Source organism: Oryx dammah, unplaced genomic scaffold (genome assembly GCF_014754425.2).
Source record: "Oryx dammah isolate SB20612 unplaced genomic scaffold, SCBI_Odam_1.1 HiC_scaffold_4, whole genome shotgun sequence".
NCBI classification, from domain to species: Eukaryota; Metazoa; Chordata; class Mammalia; order Artiodactyla; family Bovidae; genus Oryx; species Oryx dammah.
In genome coordinates this window covers 47179067-47200030 of record NW_024070188.1, presented here as the reverse complement: position 1 = coordinate 47200030, position 20964 = coordinate 47179067, and the positions used below count along the sequence as shown (strand labels likewise).

General features: G+C 35.6%; 1 protein-coding gene across 4 annotated transcripts in view; it reads right to left on the bottom strand.

Moving 5' to 3' along the window:
- Nucleotides 1-2276: 2276 nt before the first annotated feature.
- The window catches only part of MAP3K7 (mitogen-activated protein kinase kinase kinase 7), a 72183-nt gene continuing 53495 nt past the window's right edge, over nt 2277-20964 (bottom strand). For 2 of the 4 annotated variants that reach the window (XR_005720830.1, XR_005720831.1), the window contains 5 exons: nt 17794-17899; nt 13255-13316; nt 12462-12577; nt 4582-5343; nt 2277-3788 (listed from right to left, as the gene is read on the bottom strand). Coding sequence is in view for 2 of the 4 variants with exons in the window: in XM_040238793.1 (XP_040094727.1) it covers nt 5163-5343; nt 12462-12577; nt 13255-13316; nt 17794-17899 (465 nt within the window). In the remaining 2 variants the exon portion in view is untranslated. Of the gene's footprint in view, nt 5344-12461; nt 12578-13254; nt 13317-17793; nt 17900-20964 lie in introns of all 4 variants that reach the window. The other 2 variants (XM_040238793.1, XM_040238794.1) reach the window with 1 other exon arrangement.

Sequence of the window (20964 nt, the reverse complement as noted above, 5' to 3'; positions counted from 1 at the left end):
TGAAGGGTAGCTCATTTAAACAGAAGTCTTAAGTTTCACTGGACCTCATGGCAGGGGCATAAGATGCTCTGAGAACCAAGGATTAGTCATCGATGGACAAAGAGTATAGGTCCTGCTGGTAAGCAGTTTACACTCTGCCAACGCAATAGATAGGACCATTGATAGCACCTGTATGAGATATCATACCTAACAATTTTTAAAGATTGTTTTGTTATTTAAACTGTTGTTTTTCATATTATTCTGCAGTGTAACCAACCTAATCTTTCCTTTTTTGATCAAGAAAAAAGCAGCTACAATGTAAAAACAAAAAACAAAAAAACTGAAAAGAAATTACATTTATTAACCATATTTGCTGAAAATCACCAAGGACTGAATATTTACTAATGTTACTCACCATGACCACTCACATTTCTAACATCTGAAGTAATACAGATACAAATAAGCTTAAAACAAATGCAAGGGATTTTGTGACTGAAGTATTAAAGTTCTATAAAAATATAAAGTGATCCTAAATGTTTCAGAAGATGGTAACACTGTACAATCGGATAGGCCATACTGGACATACCTACAACCTCTTAAAACCTGTATTTTCCCTTAAAAACTGATACTGAAAGGTTTTCAAGCATCACTAAAAATGATTAAAATCAAAAATTCCTCTCAAAGGAATTAAAACAACTCAAGAGGAGGAAAAAGCATAAAAAGAGTACATGTTGAATCATTTCATGTATATAAAATTCTAGAAAATGTTAATTATTTTATATTGCTAGAGAGGAGAACACTGGGGCTTGGAGAGAAGGGAGGGATAGATTGTAAGAGATGAGAGAAGCTTTGCAGGGGATGGAAATGTTCGGAATCTTGGTTGCTGGGATGGTTTTACAAGTGTATTTAGTTGCTAAGTCATGTCAGACTCTTTAACGACCCCAGGGACTGTTGCCTGCCAGGTTCCTCTGTCCATGGGATTTCCCAGGCAAGAATATTGCAGTGGGTTGCCATTTCCTTCTCTAGGGGATCTTGACCTAGGGATTGAACCCGTGTCTCCTGCATTGCAGGCGGATTCTTTACCACTGAGCCACCTGGGATAGTCCCTTTACAAGTATGTACATATGTCAAAACTCAATAAATTGCACACTTTAAACGGATAGTTTATTGTATTAAAAATTACACTCCAATTATTCTTTAATGAGACCCCCTACCCCCGCCACAACTGAAGTGACTTAGCACACACCAAAAAGGGCAAAAAAGAAAACAAGAACAAACCAAAAGTGAAAAAACCCTGGGTAAAGTCTCATTTTTTTTGAAGAACGGAGGAGTCTAAAGACCAGGTCTTACAAGCCCATGGCCTGTTTTCCCATTTTTAGCACATTCTTCAGGTGTGGGGGTTGAGGATGGGGCAGAAAACTGAAGACACCCTACCGGTCAAATAAGTGAACGAAAAAGCTGAAGCCCCTCTGTACTCAGCGAGCATTTTAAACTACAGCACAGCCAAGTGGTTTAGAACACAGACTTAGGCTTAAAAGAGATACACGTGGGTCTCAATGTTGGCACTGTTGCTATCTGTAGAGTGCTCACTAAGTCCCTGGAACTGCAAGTTCAAAGTTACCTCATTTTTCCTTCCTTGGTTTGCCATTCAATTTTCCTTCACATGGGCTGGCAGTGGCCACAGTCTCCAGGCATGTGATTCTGCTGAAAACAGATGATGATGGAAAAGCAGACTCAGGCACCAGTCTTAACCTTTAGGAGCCTACTGTTCCATCTGTGAAATGGGAATATCATCTGACTACCATGTGACTGAAATGGACATGTCACTTGGCAGTAGCCATAGCAGCTTGGCTTATCACAGGTGCCCAATAAATATTTGTTGAGGAATGGTGAATAAGCACATGTATTTACTAAAGTGAAGGCAGAGTTTATAAGGATGTGTATGCATAGATGTGTAGGTTAGACGGCTAACAGGTTGATAAAGAAATGAAATAAAGTAATTTAGATAGACTACAAGAAATCAGGTTGCTAATGAGCATAAGTGTAATGATGTACACTGTGTTATACTTCATATAAATCAGGGTTCACTGAAATTGTGAAGAGAATCCAATTAACCAAAAATCTGAATTTGAGGAAAGCTTCTCAAAAATCATTTTAAAATTTTACGATGGCATTAAGTATTAGGAGTCTGACTTTTCAGTTTTTATTCTATTTTGTATAAGCCAAACAGGCTGCTGGAGCTGAACACCTCATGGCTCTTTTGCTGATATAAATCATTCACCAGTTTTATGACCAAGTTTAGAGTAAATCTGAATTTTATTACAAACAAAAATAAATCTAAAAAGCTTCCTTCAATTACATAGTATGCACAAGGATTTCTGCATTACATCATTTTACATAAAATGTTCTGAATGACAGAAGTAGAACTTCCTACCATTTGAAGAGAGGAGCTGACCGCTGAAAACCACACACATTTACAGAAATAAACAAGAGTTTCACAGGCAAGGCCTGTGATCTCTGGCTACAGGCAGGAGCTGAAACTAGGAATACAAAAGAAACTTGGAGAAACAGAAAAGACATTCAATGCTCTAAAATACTTCAGCAAAAATAGTCAAACATTTGTAAACAACTTTTTAAAACAGATCTCTTCAATATACTATGTGGCTATAAGGTAAATATTCTCAACTGATTTTTGACTCAAAAAGTCTATTTTAACTGCTGAGGAGCATTTCCCTGTAAGTTAGATAAAAGCTTTGTTTCCTTCCCCTGGAGGCAAAAATAAAATGTAATTAGTGCTTATTCAAGGACTGCTTGTGAATTTTTCAGACTAGGACCTTTTAGATACTTCCATGTCTGTTAGCTATTTCCATCCCCCCAAAATACATGAGTTAGAAGAAATGGTAAAACCAGAATTAATAACAAATTTGGTTCCTTGTTAACATCTCTGAAGGGCTGACAGGTAAGAACACTGGTTAAACTGGCTACAGATTTTAATTAACCCTGCTATCTTTTTTTTCCCTTCATCAAGAATAATAAGGACTTAAAAACATGAGCTTGGCAATGCAAGAACTTAGAAACGAAGTAAGGCTGAATTGTACTCAGTGCACAGGACAACTGTAGTACTGGAAACCCCAGGAACATACTGTGAACAGACACATGAGGGTTTAACAGCCTTTTCTGCATTTGGCACCATGACTTAAAACTACTATTTTCTTCCATCATATGATAATAATAATAAACTTTCCCTTTAACTTTGTAATGTATAACAAAAACACATTAATGACCAGAAATAAAATCTGCAATCTGCTAAATCCTAATGGAAAAGTTCCATCTTAGTATCCACGCTTGGCTATATCTCATGCTCTGAGATGATTAGGAAAGTCTCTAAACACTGGCTAGGTCCCTTTTGGTGGAGTGACAGATGTACAAACAAGCGCAATACTATGAAAGAGTGAAGCTTTTCCTTAAAGTTATTCTCCATGTCAGTTTTATTTGACCACTGATACATTGAGCCTAATATCACCTTTGGCTAGGTAATTAAATTATTTGGGAATGAAAACCCTCTGTTTATTTAAATGAAGTAACAGTCAATATTTATTGATATTTACCAGAAACTTTTAAATAATAGATTCCGAAGAAGCTAAAAATGACACAGTTAAGTACAAACTGTCCTTTACCTTTATTGCTTGTATACACAAGGAATACATTATAAAACTCATTGGGAAGAGGAAAAAATAATGGAAGAAAAAGTTACCTGCTTTAGTATTTTTAAGAATAGTTTTGATAACTTCTTAGATCAACTTGCTTATCTGAAACAGAGCAAAACTACAATACAATCACAATATAATTCTAATAATCACAGCAATTATGCTTTCATTTTTAATTTTCTCTTCATAAAACATTAATGCTATAAAAATGAGGTTGATGACATCCCTATTTAAAAGATACACTGTACTGGTATCAAAACGTAGTTTATTTTAATACCAACTGAAAAAATAGAGCTTATATAGTCTATTATTTCAATGAAATTTTATTATTACTTTTATTTTCAAAGTTGGTAGCAAAGTTACTGTTAACAATATAAACTTTTTCTTTATAAGTGAAATTCCTTTAAAAGTGTTGAAAGGCATTCTAGGATGGGCTTGCAAGGAAAATCAATCATTCCAATATTGATAAATAGGATACTTGATGAATTAAGACTTATTCCTTTAACGTCCTCACTAACTTGTCCTGATTTGTTAGGTTTTTTACTCATTTAGTATCATAAAAGTAGTTTAGGCCTGAGCCTTTTAGCTGGAGCAATTATTTCCATTTTCATGATTTCTTTTCAGTTTTTCAAATATACAATAAAACAATACAATAATCACTGCAGGAAGGAATGATCGGTTAAGCTGGATCATGTTCATTTACCTTTTAATTTCATTTAAAGGATATTAACATTAGAGTCATAAAAGCTTTATAGTTTCAGCACACATACACGCAATCACAAAATTAAAAATCTTTATACCTTTTAAAAAAAGGGTTCCACTTTGTTCAATGTATCATAGTCAAATTTAAGTCTAAAGAAATACACTTCTATTAAATACAGCGGCCATCACTTACCTTAAAGTTTATGGATAAAGTTCAGTACTGATCCAAGGATGCTGGCATCAAAGCCCTCCCTTTCAACTATCCCTCAAGTTTCTGCATTTCTATAATGTACCACCAATTATTCTAGATTTATAATACCCTGTCTTTAACTTGGTATATACCATCTTTTAGATAAAAAGATTACTGGTTGTTTGAGATGAGATACAAGAACAAAATCATTCTTGAGGTTCCACCTCGAAAAAAAGACGATGTTTGCTCATAGCAGCTAGTTTGACACCCCTGTTTTCCTTAGGCTAGCCTTCACACAACGAGCATGCATATACAGCCATGGTTCACTGCATCTGTTCTGAAGTTGAGAACTGCTGCTTATTCAAGTACAGATGCCCCCATGTGATGTAAGGAGACAGTTGAATTGTATGTCCACCATGAGAAAAGGAAAATAAACGATGAAACAAACGCAGCAAATATAGGCAGCTGGCATTCAGAACACGCCAAAAAGCTAACACACATGAATTGTCATTATAAGGGTTTTTCTTTCCTTAAAAAAAAAAAGTCTTTCTTTGCATATTTTGAAATTTAAGGGTCCCAGAGAATCATGAAGTGCCTTGTCGTTTTTGCTGCTGACTCCTGATGACCTCTAGCTGTTTTTTGCATTGCTGATAGTAAGTTGAAAGGCTTTTGTTCTCATCTAAAAGCTTTTTATGTTCCTGTACCAGACGAGATGTATTTTGCTGGTCCTTTTCATCCTGGTCCAGTTCTGCAACTAGTTCCTGCCTAAAAACAAATACCACACATTACATAGGATGGAAATATTCCTACCTTAACAGCTGGTGATGAAAGGTCTAATTAATTAGAACTTTGATTCTGTGTCTATCATTATACATCTTAGGTACACTGCTGCTGCTGCTACTAATGGAGAAGGCAATGGCACCCCACTCCAGTACTCTTGCCTGGAAAATCCCATGAATGGAGGTTAGGTACACTAGTCAGACACAATTATGATGGAAACTATAATCTACTCTTCTAGCATACCCATACAAATATCATACTCCTTTTAATAAGCCTAACTGTACTTAGATAAGTAGTGAAAATAGATAAAATGGTATAATAAAGTTCCAGAAAATTTCATTTGTTATCCCTTGTATGTAGGAAGGAAGAAAAAACTCTGGAAAGAGCTTACTCTGGCTCCACTTGAAAGTAACCCTTGGAAGTTTTAATCATTCACATTTGACTTTCACATTCCCGTTTTCATATGCAAAGTTGAAGTCACAATTCTATTCAACTACAATGCAGTGGTAGCTAATAAAACATTGGCAAGATAATTAAAAAAGGTGCTATCCAACTTAAATCTATTTCCTACTTTGAAAATAATGAAATGAACACAAAGTACCACCCTTGCAATTATTTTTGAGAAAAACCAGAGTCTTTTACAGCCTGATAAACTTCAAGTGCCTTTTATTTAGAGGATATTATGTACTAGTTCCTAAAGGGGTCCTACTAGAAACAACTGAATAATTAATGAAAGGCTCTCCAACAAAAATTTACTAGTAACATTTCTTAAAGTATTTAAGACAGATTAAAACTACCATGAGAAAATACTTGAGGAGATAATAGTTGAAAACTTCCCTAAAATGGGAAGGAAATAATCACCCAAGTCCAAGAAACCTGGAGAGTCTCAAACAGGATACACCCAAGGCAAAACACCCCAAGACACATATTAATCAAATTAACAAAGATAAAACGCAAAGAACAAATATTAAAAGCAGCAAAGGAAAAACAACAAACAACACACAAGGGGATTCCCATAAGGATAACAGCTGATCTTTCAACAGAAACTCTTCAAGCCAGGAGGGAATGGCAGCACATACCTAAAGTGATGAAAGAAAATAACCTATAGCCCAGATTACTGTACCCAGCAAGGATCTCATTCAAATATGAAGGAGAAATCAAAAGCTTTACAGGCAAGCAAAAGCTGAGAGAATTCAGCACCACCAAACCAACTCTCCAACAAATGCTAAAGGATATTCTCTAGACAGGAAACACAAAAAGAGTGTATAAACTCAAACCCAAAACAATAAAGTAAATGGCAACAGGATCATACTTATCAATAATTACCTTAAATGAAAATGGGCTGAATGCCCCAACCAAAAGACAAAGACTGGATGAATGGATACAAAAATAAGACCCCTATATATGTTGTCTACAAGAGACCCATCTCAAAACAGGGGACACATACAGACTGAAAGTGAAGGGTTGCGAAAAGATATTCCGTGCAAATAGAGACCAAAAGAAAGCAGGAGGAGCAATACTCATATCAGATAAAATAGACTTTAAAACAAAGGCTGTGAAAAAAGACAAAGGAGGATACTACATAATGATCAAAGGATCAATCCAAGAAGAAGGTATAACAAATATAAATATATATGCACCCAACATAGGAGCACCGCAATATGTAAGACAAATGCTAACAAGTATGAAAGGGGAAATTAACAATAACACAATAATAGTGGGAGACTTTAATACCCCACTCACACCCATGGATAGATCAACTAAACAGAAAATTAACAAGGAAATGCAAACTTTAAATGATACAATAGACCAGTTAGACCTAACTGATATCTATAGGACATTTCACCCCAAAACAATGAATTTCACCTTTTTCTCAAGCGCACACGGAACCTTCTCCAGGAAAGATCACATCCTGGGCCATAAATCTAGCCTTGGTAAATTCAAAAAAATTGAAATCATTCCAAGCATCTTTTCTGACCACAATGCAGTAAGATTAGATCTCAACTACAGGATAAAAACTATTAAAAATTCCAACATATGGAGGATGAACAACACGCTTCTGAATAACCAACAAATCACAGAAGAAATAAAAAAAGAAATCAAAATATGCACAGAAACTAATGAAAATGAAAACACAACCCCAAACCTGTGGGACACTGTAAAAGCAGTGCTAAGGGGAAAGTTCATATTACAGGCATACCTCAAGAAACAAGAAAAAAGTCAAATAAATAACCTAACTCTACACCTAAAGCAACTAGAAAAGAAAGAAATGAAGAACCCCAGGGTTAGTAGAAGGAAAGAAATCTTAAAAATTAGGGCAGAAATAAATGCAAAAGAAACAAAAGAGACCATAGCAAAAATCAACAAAGCCAAAAGCTGGTTCTTTGAAAGGATAAATAAAATTGACAAACCATTAGCCAGACTCATCAAGAAACAAAGGGAGAAAAATCAAATCAATAAAATTAGAAATGAAAATGGAGAGATCACAACAGACAACACAGAAATACAAAGGATCATAAGAGACTACTATCAGCAATTATATGCCAATAAAATGGACAATGTGGAAGAAATGGACAAATTCTTAGAAAAGTACAACTTCCAAAAACTGAACCAGGAAGAAATAGAAAATCTTAACAGACCCATCACAAGCATGGAAATTGAAACTGTAATCAGAAATCTTCCAGCAAACAAAAGCCCAGGTCCAGACGGCTTCACAGCTGAATTCTATCAAAAATTTAGAGAAGAGCTAACACCTATCCTACTCAAACTCTTCCAGAAAACTGCAGAGGCAGATAAACTTCCAAACTCATTCTATAAGGCCACCATCACCCTAATACCAAAACCTGACAAAGATGCCACAAAAAAAGAAAACTACAGGCCCATATCACTGATGAACATAGATACAAAAATCCTTAAAATTCTAGCAATCAGAATCCAACAACACATTAAAAAGATCATATACCATGACCAAGTGGGCTTTATCCCAGGGATGCAAGGATTCTTCAATATCCACAAATCAATCAATGTAATACACCACATTAACAAATTGAAAAATAAAAGCCATATGATTATCTCAATAGATGCAGAGAAAGCCTTTGACAAAATTCAACATCCATTTATGATAAAAACTCTCCAGAAAGCAGGAATAGAAGGAACATACCTCAACATAATAAAAGCTATATATGACAAACCCACAGCAAACATTATCCTCAATGGTGAAAAATTGAAAGCATTTCCCCTAAAGTCAGGAACAAGACAAGAGTGCCCACTTTCACCATTACTATTCAACATAGTTTTGGAAGTTTTGGCCACAGCAATCAGAGCAGAAAAAGAAAGAAAAGGAATCCAAATTGGAAAAGAAGAAGTAAAACTCACTGTTTGCAGATGACATGATCCTCTACATAGAAAACCCTAAAGACTCCACCAGAAAATTACTAGAGCTAATCAATGAATATAGTAAAGTTGCAGGATATAATCAACACACAGAAATCCCTTGCATTCCAATATACTAATAATGAGAAAACAGAAAGAGAAATTAAGGAAACAATTTCATTCACCATTGCAACAAAAAGAATAAAATACTTAGGAATATACCTATAAAGAAACTAAAGACCTATATATAGAAAACTATAAAACACTGGTGAAAGAAATCAAAGAGGACACTGATAGATGGAGAAATATACCATGTTCATGGATCAGAAGAATCAACATAGTGAAAATGAGTATACTACCCAAAGCAATTTATAGATTCAATGCAATTCCTATGAAGCTACCAACGATATTTTTCACAGAGCTAGAACAAATAATTTCACGATTTGTATGGAAATACAAAAAACCTCAAATAGCCAAAGCAATCTTCAGTAAGAAGAATGGAACTGGAGGAATCAACCTGCCTGACTTCAGGCTCTACTACAAAGCCACAGTCATCAAGACAGTATGGTACTGGCACAAAGACAGAAATATAAATCAATGGAACAAAACAGAAAGCCCAGGATAAATCCACGCACTTATGGACACCTTATCTTTGACAAAGGAGGCAAGAATATACAATGGATTAAAGACAATCTCTTTAACAAGTGGTGCTGGGAAAACTGGTCAACCACTTGTAAAAGAATGAAACTAGAACACTTTCTAACACCATACACAAAAATAAACTCAAAATGGATTAAAGATCTAAATGTAAGACCAGAAACTATAAAACTCCTAGAAGAGAACATAGGCAAAACACTCTCCGACATATATCACAGCAGGATCCTCTATGACCCACCTCCCAGAGTATTGGAAATAAAAGCAAAAATAAACAAATGGGACCTAGTTAAACTTAAAAGCTTCTGCACAACAAAGGAAACTATAAGCAAGGTGAAGAGACAGCCTTCAGAATGGGAGAAAATAATAGCAAATGAAGCAACTGACAAACAACTGATCTCAAAAATATACAAGTAACTCCAGCAGCTCAATTCCAGAAAAATAAATGACCCAATCAAAAAATGAGCCAAAGAACTAAATAGACATTTCTCCAAAGAAGACATACAGATGGCTAACAACACATGAAAAGATGCTCAACATCACTCATTATCAGAGAAAGGCAAATCAAAACCACAGTGAGGTACTATTTCACGCCAGTCACAATGGCTGTGATCCAAAAGTCTACAAGCAATAAATGCTGGAGAGGGTGTGGAGAAAAGGGAACCCTCTTATACTGTTGGTGGGAATGCTAACTAGTACAGCCTCTATGGAGAATAGTGTGGAGATTCCTTAAAAAACTGGAAATAGAACTGCCTTATGACCCAGCAATCCCACTGCTGGGCATACACACCAAGGAAACCAGAATTGAAAGAGACACGTGTACCCCAGTGTTCAACGAAGCACTGTTTATAATAGCCAGGACATGGAAGCAACCTAGATGTCCATCAGCAGATGAATGGATAAGAAAGCTGTGGTACATATACACAATGGAGTATTACTCAGCCATTAAAAATAATATATTTGAATCAGTTCTAATGAGGTGGATGAAACTGGAACCTACTATACAGAGTGAAGTAAGCCAGAAAGAAAAACACCAATACAGTACACTAATGCATATATATGGAATTTGAAAGATGGTAATGATAACCCTGTATGTGAGGCAGCAAAAGAGACACAGATGTATAGAACAGTCTTTTGGACTCTGTGGGAGAGGGAGAGGGTGGGATGATTTGGGAGAATGGCACTGAAACATGTATAATATCATATATGAAACGAGTCGCCAGCCCAGGTTCAATGCATGATACTGGATGCTTGGGGCTGGTGCGCTGGGATGACCCAGAGGGATGGTATGGGGAGGGAGGAGGGAGGGGGGTTCAGGATGGGGAACATGTGTATACCTGTGGCGGATACATGTTGCTGTATGGCAAAACCAATGCAATATTGTAAAGTAATTAACCTCCAATTAAAATAAATTTAAAAAAAGATTAAAACTACCATATTTTTTCACAGTGCCCCTCAATTCATCCTGCATTTTTTTCTCCAGCATAGAATTCCTCTTTCAAATGATTAAAGCATGAAAACAGTACAGATTAAACATGTGACATAAGAAATAGCTTTTTTCCTTAACAGAAAGTGTGACAAAATTCCATCGTTCTACAGTTCACACAGTTTAATATTTAATCTATTTAGCTTTACCTTTAAAATGTTAAATTGAATTCATCATCAAAATCATTGTATTAGAAAATTGTGAAAAAACCCTTTTTCTCCCTTCTTGAAAGTATCACCATAAATCAGTGTCAAAGGAGTAAAATTTCATGAAGGTCATGTTTAAGAAAACGGAAACATTGTTTCTTAAGAATCTCAAGTAGAGAAGAATGGAAATGGGACTGTAATTCTTTAAAAGGGGAGAAAAGTAGTCTATTTTCCAGAGCAACCTGTGAGTATTGAACTCCTCAGAAAAACACTCAGGGATGAAATAAAGCCCTCTAATAAGTCAGTCTACTCTCTGAAACATACACCTGGAGAGACTATATCTACCAAAATGTTTCTAAGATAAAGCAAAACTAAACATTAGTAAATCAAATTATTTTACCAGTGTCCAAGGACAATAAATCTGTTTACCAATAAATCTAAATAGCTTTTAACTTTAAAATTCTGAGAACATAAATTATATGGTTAAGAGCACCTATTTATTTCCCTTATGTGTTGCTAATATAATAAAATTCAGTCAAGAGTTCAGTTGTACATGGAAAATTAGCCAGGGTTGTTTAAAAAACATAAACATAGAAGATTCTTTAAAACTCTAGGACTAAAACTACTGTATGACCCAGCAATCCCCCTCCTCGGCATATACCCTGAGGAAACCAAAACTGAAAAAGACACATGCATCCCATTCATTGCAGCACTATTTACAATAGCTAGACATGGAAGCAACCTAGACGTCCATTGACAGATAAATAGATAAAGAAGTTGTGGTACATAAACACAATGGAATATTACTCAGCCATAAAAAGGAATGCATTTGAGTCAGTTCTGATGAGGTGGATGAACCCAGAACCTATTATACAAAGTGAAGTGAGTCAGAAAGAGAAAGATAATATGGTATTCTAATGTATATATATATGGAATCTATAAAAATGGTACTGAAGAATTTATTTACAGGGCAGCAATGGAGAAACAGACATAGAGAATAGACTTATGGACATGGGCAGAGGGGAGGAGAGGGTGAGATGTATGGAAAGAGTAACGTAGAAACTGACATTACCACATGTAAAATAGATAGCCAATGGGAATTTGCTGTGTGGCTCAGGAAACTCAAACGGGATCAATCTAGAGGGGTGGGGTGGGGAGGGAGATGGGAAGGAGGTTCAAAAGGGAGGAGATATATGTATACCTATGGCTGATTCATGGTGAGGTTTGACAGAAAGCAACAAAATTCTGTAAAGCAATTATTTGACAATAAAAAAATAAAAAAGAAAAGAAAAAACATAAACATAGAGAAAAGCTCCACATGAGAAATATACTTCATGATTAATTCTAAGAATTATGGTTTTCATGTCTTTAAACAATATTGCACCTTAGCACATTTTAAATTCAAAATACCAATTATTTATTTTTATTCATAAAAGATAACTTACTTTCTCTGTAATAACAATGCAATTTCTGTTTGGACTTTCATGTATTCCTGTGCCATCTTACAATGCTGTTCAAACACTGCCATAGATTCTTTGGAGTTTGGGCATGGTGCTAGAGGCTGGAAATAAATCACAAATGTTAAAAACATAATTAAATCAAATCTCAATATCTAGCTGAGCATTAAGACAAGAGACTGTAATAAGATTTTTATAGCACTAAAGCAATGATCTTTTAAAAATAAGCATTAAATAAACCAGGCATAGAAAATCTCGGTGTCCTTTTGTCAGTGTTAACTCAGATCTTAAATTTATACTTGCTGTTTTCAAACTTTTGAACCATGACTACAGTACTCTTGACCTCTGGTTTTACATTTCAGTTGCCAAACTTTATTATACTGAAAGATGTTTACAGCTCTTATACTCAGGCAGAGATGTGTACTACTTATATTTTAGTCACCATGAACATGCCAATGTATCACAAAATCTATTAAGGAGAAATGAGCTTTTATGAGTTTTAAATTTTAATACACTAACAATGAAGAGCCAAGACCTATTCTTGGCAGCTGAACAAGGATATGAGTATTTTAAGGTGATTGCTGGATTAGAAACATATGATTCTGGCAATCTCACTGACTTAATTGAGAATCAATGATTTCAATTTGATTTTTAAAAGTTTAAGGAGGTCAACTGAAAGCATAAATAAATGCACACACAATGACAAATAAGAACACAACCACCAGCTTTAAAGACAAACTTCTCTAAAAAGGAAAAAGGAAACTGCTGAGTACTCCTTTACCTGTAGTTGGTGATCCAGTGTAAGATAAGCCATTGGGATGGAATTATCTGATCCATTGGTATCTGGAATTACAGCATGTGTTTTATTTATTTTCTGTCATAAATAATTAAAAACAAAAAGCAAGAAAGCAGATGATTGTTTTTCCTAGAGAAAAAAGTTATTGCTACTGGTAATGTTTTATTTCTAAAGGTAAACAGAGGACATCCAATTACAGATAATTAGAGTACAACCATACTCTCATGCCTACAATTTAAGCTGGCTATGAACTAAACATCATATATTAAAGCATGTAAGCCCTTGTTTAATTACAATCAAAAACAGTCATATGGGATTTTTATATTTTAAATTCAGTCTTATGGACTCTACCTAATTAAGCCTCACGTTCCTTCTCTCCTTGATCACGTTAAGTTTACTACAAGGCTGTGTCAACTCCAGCAATTATGTGTTCCTTCACAGGGAAAGGGGGAAAGCAAGAGGCACATTCTTTTCCAGTGGGTCATCCTCAATTAGCAAAGATTCTAACCGTCCATGCCACTCCTGCCAATGAGAATCACTGCAGAGAACGAGAGGTGTTACTGATGGGAGTGTATTACACACATGGACAGCATGAGAAGTGTGACTTAATGTCATGTCAAAAAACAATTAAATGGGTTAACTCGAACAACCAACCAGCCAATTTATCAAAATATCCGAACACACAAGTTTTGCTTGTATTTCAAAAAGAGGTAAAACTGCCACAACAACTTGCTGGAGAAGCATGGCTCGCTCTCTTCCCAATATGAACACGTATGTATGTTTCCAGGAGCAGGAAGGATAACTGGGAGGTAATATAGACTTTCCTATTTCAGAAGTAGCTGCTTTCCCAGTATTAACAGAGAATAAATGAGTTAAGCAAGTGAGCTATTCACTCTTTTTCTGCTAGAGACTCCAGGAAAGAGTGGTAGAGATGAAGGCAAGGTCAGGAAGACAGCCAGGCACTTCCTCAAATACAATAAAAACCTAAGACAGTTGGATGGTTCAATAACCTCCTAAGTTACTGCTGACTGATATTCCAGGTTTTTTTTTTTTTTTTTTTGAGGCCACTGAGAATGTGTTTTCAAATAACTCCAAAAGCTAAGCTAATTCAGAGCAGATGAGATAATGTATTTAAGAAATACCATGCAGTGCTAGCTAGTCTCTGGGGAGGATTCAACACATGGCGCTGGTTCTTCTTTTTTAATTATTGTCTTTGATACTAAGCAAAGAATTGGGAAAGCAGGGCAATTTAAGATATTGAAGTTTACATTTCAGATTTAAAAAGTCATGTTAAACTGCTGCTGTTGTTTAGTTGCTAAGTTGTGTGCTGGAGTGCAATAAAGAAGGAATAACAGAGTACTGCCTTAGAGCTTTTACCCTAAAATCATATACTAATGCAAAGGCTTTTTTTGAAATAGCTAAACAAGAAATACATTTATTTCTCTGAAGAAAGCTCTCCCCACCCCCTACAATAGTTTCAAATGATGCCTCCACTGAATACTGGTTTTCACAAAATTAAACTTATTAAAAGTGATTTCCTCTGAACTTACTGGAAAAATTAAGTGTCTTCAAATTTCTTTAATATTTCCACTCTTATCACTCTTTCTTAAATCTTTGATACTTCATATATCATATTTAATCAGTCCCCTTTCCCCAATATGTATTTCAGAATTAAACATATCAATGTTTCATAGTACTGTGGGGGTTAAAAAAAAAAAGTCCAAGGATTGTGCTATTTTCAAACAATTTTAAAGCCCTCTGATGGTGGGAATTAAGGTCCTTTACTAAATTTCATCTGTTCTCTGAATCCAAGAAGTGAGATTTCACCTTCTCACTTAAAATTGAAACTTAGCTTTCAGTTTCTGGTTACAAGGCTTTCCTGATAGCTCAGTTGGTAAAGAATCTGCCTGCAATGCAGGAGACCTGGGTTCCATCTTTGAGTTGGCAAGATCCACTGGAGAAGGGAAAAGCTACCCAGTCCAGTACTCTGGCCTAGAGAATTCCATGGACTGTACAGTCCATGGGGTCACAAAGAGCTGGATATGACTGAGCAACTTTTACTATCTGGTTTTAAGACAGCAAGGTTATTCCAGCAAAGTTTGTCTTATAATGTTTTAATTGCTGATCAAATCTAACCTTTTTCCCTAAATTTCAGAATTCATATTGAGTTGGTTAAATTAGGTAAAACCTCTCGTTCAGTCTCTTAAACACGAAACTTATAACTATCTCATATTCTCTAAATATATGATCCCTTCAACTGGAATGCTGTCTTCTCCTTTCTGCTTTATGACTAAATAATAAATCTCATTATTATTTTTTTTTAAAGTCATGGACTATGCCAGGTCTTATCTATAACTATTAAAACACTCAGCTTATACTGTAAATGTAGCAGTTTGTTATATATCATGATGAGTTTACTTTTAATGTGTCAGTACCATGACTCTAATCAGAATACAAACAAATGGGGCATGATTTATGTTTCAATCTTTGCAAAGTACCAGGTACAGGACCATCTCTTAAGTCAGTGTCCCCCCACCACTGTGGCACCCTCTACTGGATCCAGTTATCTCTCTTACTAGCTGCTCTTGGGTATGCCTGTCTTTTTTTATCCCCAATATACCACAAGTAGAAACCCATATTACAAGAGCACTATGCATTACAATTATTATTTTGTTCTTTTTCTCTGAAAAACACAAAAAACTGCTGCCCTTTTAAATTAAAAAACCCAATTAACTAGGTTGTTTTAACTTAACATATGCACTTCTACATTTTTTTTCTTGGTCAGTGGGCCTTGAAAGGAAAAGGTTTTACCTGTCTCTTCCCTACGATTTATTCTGTTAGCTTCATTATCAATATTTTTCTTAGAAACAGTACAAAGCTGAACTTTATTATTTACAAACTTAAACCAGATTCTCAATACCTAAAATTATATTCAAAATTATTTAAAAACAATAACCATACATTTATAGTATATTTCACAGCAGAGATGAAATTTAGTTGATATTGCAACCTGGACTTATGTATGATGTCTAGCTATTGGTATTTTGTGGTATTTTAGGTTCCAGAAAAAGAACAAAAAGAGATGGAAGTTAGGAGCAGAAGAACACATGAAATGGAATCATGGCAGTTAAATGAGAGAGAGGTAGGAGAACCTTGATTTTACCCTCAGGAATTCGCTACCTGCCCCACTTTGGGATGTCTAGGTTAGTCCAGGCTGAAATGAGGAGACCCAGCAAATGCTGTGATGCCAGGGCAAGTACACCCTCACTGAAGGATGTGTGAATCAAAAAGAGCTAATACTACCTGAATGTTAACAGTCAAATCTGTCAAGATCATTTCCCTGTCCCTTTCTGAGGAGAAGCACATCATGATAAACATGTGCTGAGTAGTGGTGAATGTTCTGGGCAATCGGAGGCTGCGCTGTGATGGGGGTGAAATTTAGGAGTTTTTGCCACCACTAAATTTAAACCTTCTAAAACTAGGGAGTACATCCAAGGCTAAATATAGTTCTATCTTACATGACACAGAGAAAAGCCACCCAGTTAATTTTTTAAAATTTCATTATGAACTTGATGATACCATGTCAAATATCTATAAATACTTACAAGCAGAATTTCAGTTTGTAAAGACAGAAAGCTGACTTTTTAATTTCAATTTAATCGCCATTATTAATTCCACTGTTGATCTGATATAAAATCCCAAATGGTTTAGTTTTTCAAGGTCTAAGAGATCATCTTCCCTCTCTGACACAATAACATATAAATAATTTTCACAGAAGAATATTCTGCATATTTATCTAGGTATCCTCTTAATGCTAAAGAAAAGTTAATTTTCTTATGGCACATAATTTCCTGGTTATCCATAATGAAACTATTTCATTACTACCTTCAGACAGACAGATTTTAATACTTATATTCTGATTTTGATTAGTTAAGTTATTCATGTTGGGGAGTTTTAATAACTCTTACAGGCCTTTAAAAATCTATTTAACAGACTATTTATGTGACTGAAATGATGTCTCCCTCTCAGTTAAAAATGATTCAAAAGGTCAAAGGTCAGAAAAAAATTTTTTTTTCTTACCAAGGTACACAATATTTTGTATTTTTAAAACAAAACACTGAGATGAAGATGATTACTTTACCATCTTGTTTTTAGTTATTCAAAAGATGAGAGTTTACTACTATCATTACTACCAGAAGGATAGATTGTAATAAAAAATCAGATTGAAACATCAAGAACAGAGTATCTTCCTACTTAAAAAATCCCCAAACAAACCATCTTCAAAATACAGGTTTAGTATGGGGGACGTAGGAGGAGAACCACATGAGGAAAAGTAGTTTTTGTCTTAGTAGTCAAAAAGATATTTTAAAATTTATTGCTAAATATATTATTTTAGGATTTTATTAATAGGAAAATCTAAACTACAGTATAACGCCAGTCTTTATAAACATTAGAGTAATCACATGATTAAATGAACATAAACATGATAGATTCAACTTCATAATGAGGAAATAAACTGGTCACCTGTGGAATCATCAGGGGTCCATGGATGACTGCGAGCTGGCTTTTCTGAGGTTGGTCCTGAGGTAGTGATCATTCTGACGCTAGGACTGGATGACCTACTGCTCACCTGTAGGAAGAAATAACAGGAGGAACAAAGTGTGATTTTGATATAAAAACAAAAAGAACAAGAGAAAATTTCCATTCTAAGGCAAAGGAAAGACTTCTATTTTTATCAGAAGAGGTTCTAAAACACCTGCAAGAAATCAAATAGATCCTCTGGGAATATTATATTAATATATGTACGCTAACATTTTATATGCATTCACACATAATATCTCTTAGAAACCAATAAGCTTGCAAGAAAGTAAGGGAAAGGCTCTGAGACCAGAAATAAAGTCTAGCAAGTGCTTAAGCTGCTAGCCTTGCGCATTTCAGCTGAACCCCAATGGGCTGGAGCTTCTGTTCTGACTGCCTGCTATCCTCAGAGGAATAGGCGCAAAGTTTGGGGTCTTTGCACAATGGGAGTAGGACTGGAAAATCTCCTGCTTAAAGCTAAACCCAAGCAGGCCTCATTCTCAGTGAACTAGAAAAACAAAGCAACAAAGCCTACTCTACAAAAGCGGTAACAAGTAAATCTGTCAACCTTAAGTGGCAGCCCTGGGTACAGGGTAGAAAATGTAGCTGCCATCAATCAATAAAAGATTTCCAAACTTGATGGAAGATATAACAAATTCCAACCATAATAAAGCCCAAGCAGAAAAACATAAGGAGAAAACCTACAGTAAGAGTTAAACACAGGCCATATTACAGTCAAATTCTAGAAAACAAAGAAAATAGAAGACAGTAAAATGCAGCCACAGTGAAAAGATCATCCATGAAGGAATACCAGTTAGATCCTCAGCAGCAACAAGGAAGACAGAAGTAGAATATGTTCAAACTGCTGAAAGAAAACAATTGTCACCCTAGATTTGTTCAGTCATCAAAAATGGCAAGAATGAGGTCAAAATAACATTCTCAGATGAACAAAACCTGAGGTTACCACCCACTGACTCTTATGAAAAGAATTTACCATCATGGTGAGATATTTTGATACTCTTGTGATATATAAAAGGGTCCAAAAACCAAACTATGCTCACAGTAAAAACCTGACCTTCATAAAAAGCAAGTCTGGTTTAAACATATTTGTGAACCCTATGCTTAAAAAGGGATTCCCAGGTGGCACAGTGGTAAGGAATCCGCCTATCAATGCAGGAGACGTAAGAGATGCAGGTTCAATCTCTGGGTCGGGAAGATCCCCTGGAGGAGGGTATGGCAACCCACTCCAGTATTCTTGCCTGGAGAATCCCATGGACAGAGGAGCCTGGCAGGCTATAGTCCATAGGGTCGCAGAGAGTTGGACACAACTAAAGCGATTTAACACACAAACACACACATGCTTAACAAAAGGGATTATGCATTCTTTTCAAGCACCCATGGAACACTTTTGCAAAATGATAAAAATGCTCACTAGGTGGCAGATAATTAGGTTGTTGTAACTATAAGATGGGAATATATGAGTAGACTTGTAGCACCTAACAATTCCTTTCCTAGTTCAAAATTACAGTTCTTTTACAAAACATAGACAGTGACCAAGCCTGATCACAAAGGTATTTTTCTCTTTGGGTGTATTTACAGGCTGTTCAGACATGAACTCCAACTTGGGCCTGAAATGCTTTATATTACTCTTAAAGTCTGTGATTCCTCAAAAACATGCAAATCTCCTAAGGGCATAGATCATGTGTATTTTTCTACTGGTCACTCCAGGATTAAGGAGATTTCTGAATATACCATATAATGAATAAAAACCACATACATGGTAAAGAACCATATAATAAAGACTCATTAAATAATAACACAAGCTTTTGGTATTCAGATGTAAGACTGGCGTTTAGGTTTATTTACCACTGATAGGAAGAAAAGTTATGACCAACCTAGGTAGCATATTCAACAGCAGAGACATTACTTTGCCGACTAAGGTCAGTCTCGTCAAGGCTATGGTTTTTCCAATAGTCATGTATGGATGTGAGAGTTGGACTGTGAAGAAGGCTGAGTGCCGAAGAATTGATGCTTTTGAACTGTGGTGTTGGAGAAGACTCTTGAGAGTCCCGTGGACTGCAAGGAGATCCAACCAGTCCATTCTGAAGGAGATCAGCCCTGGGATTTCTTTGGAGGAAATGATGCTAAAGCTGAAACGCCAGTACTTTGGCCACCTCATGTGAAGAGCTGACTCATTGGAAAAGACTCTGATGCTGGGAGGGATTGCGGGCAGGAGGAGAAGGGGACGACAGAGGATGAGATGGCTGGATGGCATCACTGACTTGATGGACGGGAGTCTGAGTGAACTCCGGGAGTTGGTGATGGACAGGGAGGCCTGGTGTGATGTGATTCATGGGGTCGCAAAGAGTCGGACACGACTGAGCGACTGAACTGAACTGAACTGAACCACTGATATATAATAAAAATGAAAATATACACCATAAAGAATGGTGATGAAATAATCAACTGTTATTTTTAGAATGCTGTTAATCTCTGTAAACAAATAGATATGACATTATTCCTCAGTCCTTTAACCTTCTTTGTCTGAAAGCCAAGTCTTGATTTAATAAGAGGACAGTGATATGACCACAGTTACAATTTCAACTGCAAATACAGAGCAATTTTTCTTCAGAGTGCTAGAAGAAGAGGGTTTCAGTCAGCCTAATTTTATGTCAATATTTTAAATATAAATATTTGTGACATGTGAGAACCAGTATCAGTTGTGAGAAATTAAACAAGATAAAATACAAGATTAGGTTTACAAAGCATAAGAATGAATTCTGTACACTAAAAAAAAAGGGTCACTGAATATGTGGTATTAAAACAAATAATCCCACTTGAACCTAGTACGAATTATTATACTCCTTAAACTTAAATCTTTTCCAAGAGAATTCTTTGCTACTTTATTTCTCTCATCTCATCTCATGCGTACACTCACCTGTTCTACTTCAGATTTCCCAGGAGTTATAAAACTAAGAAATAAGGCTAATATTTTTAGGTCATCTCAAAACTGGTCTTTCCTCAAGGCTATAAGAAAAGCTACAACTTAAATTTAAATCCATAAATTAACTAAACCAGTCTTTATATTTCAAGGAATGAGCATCTCAACAAGTAACA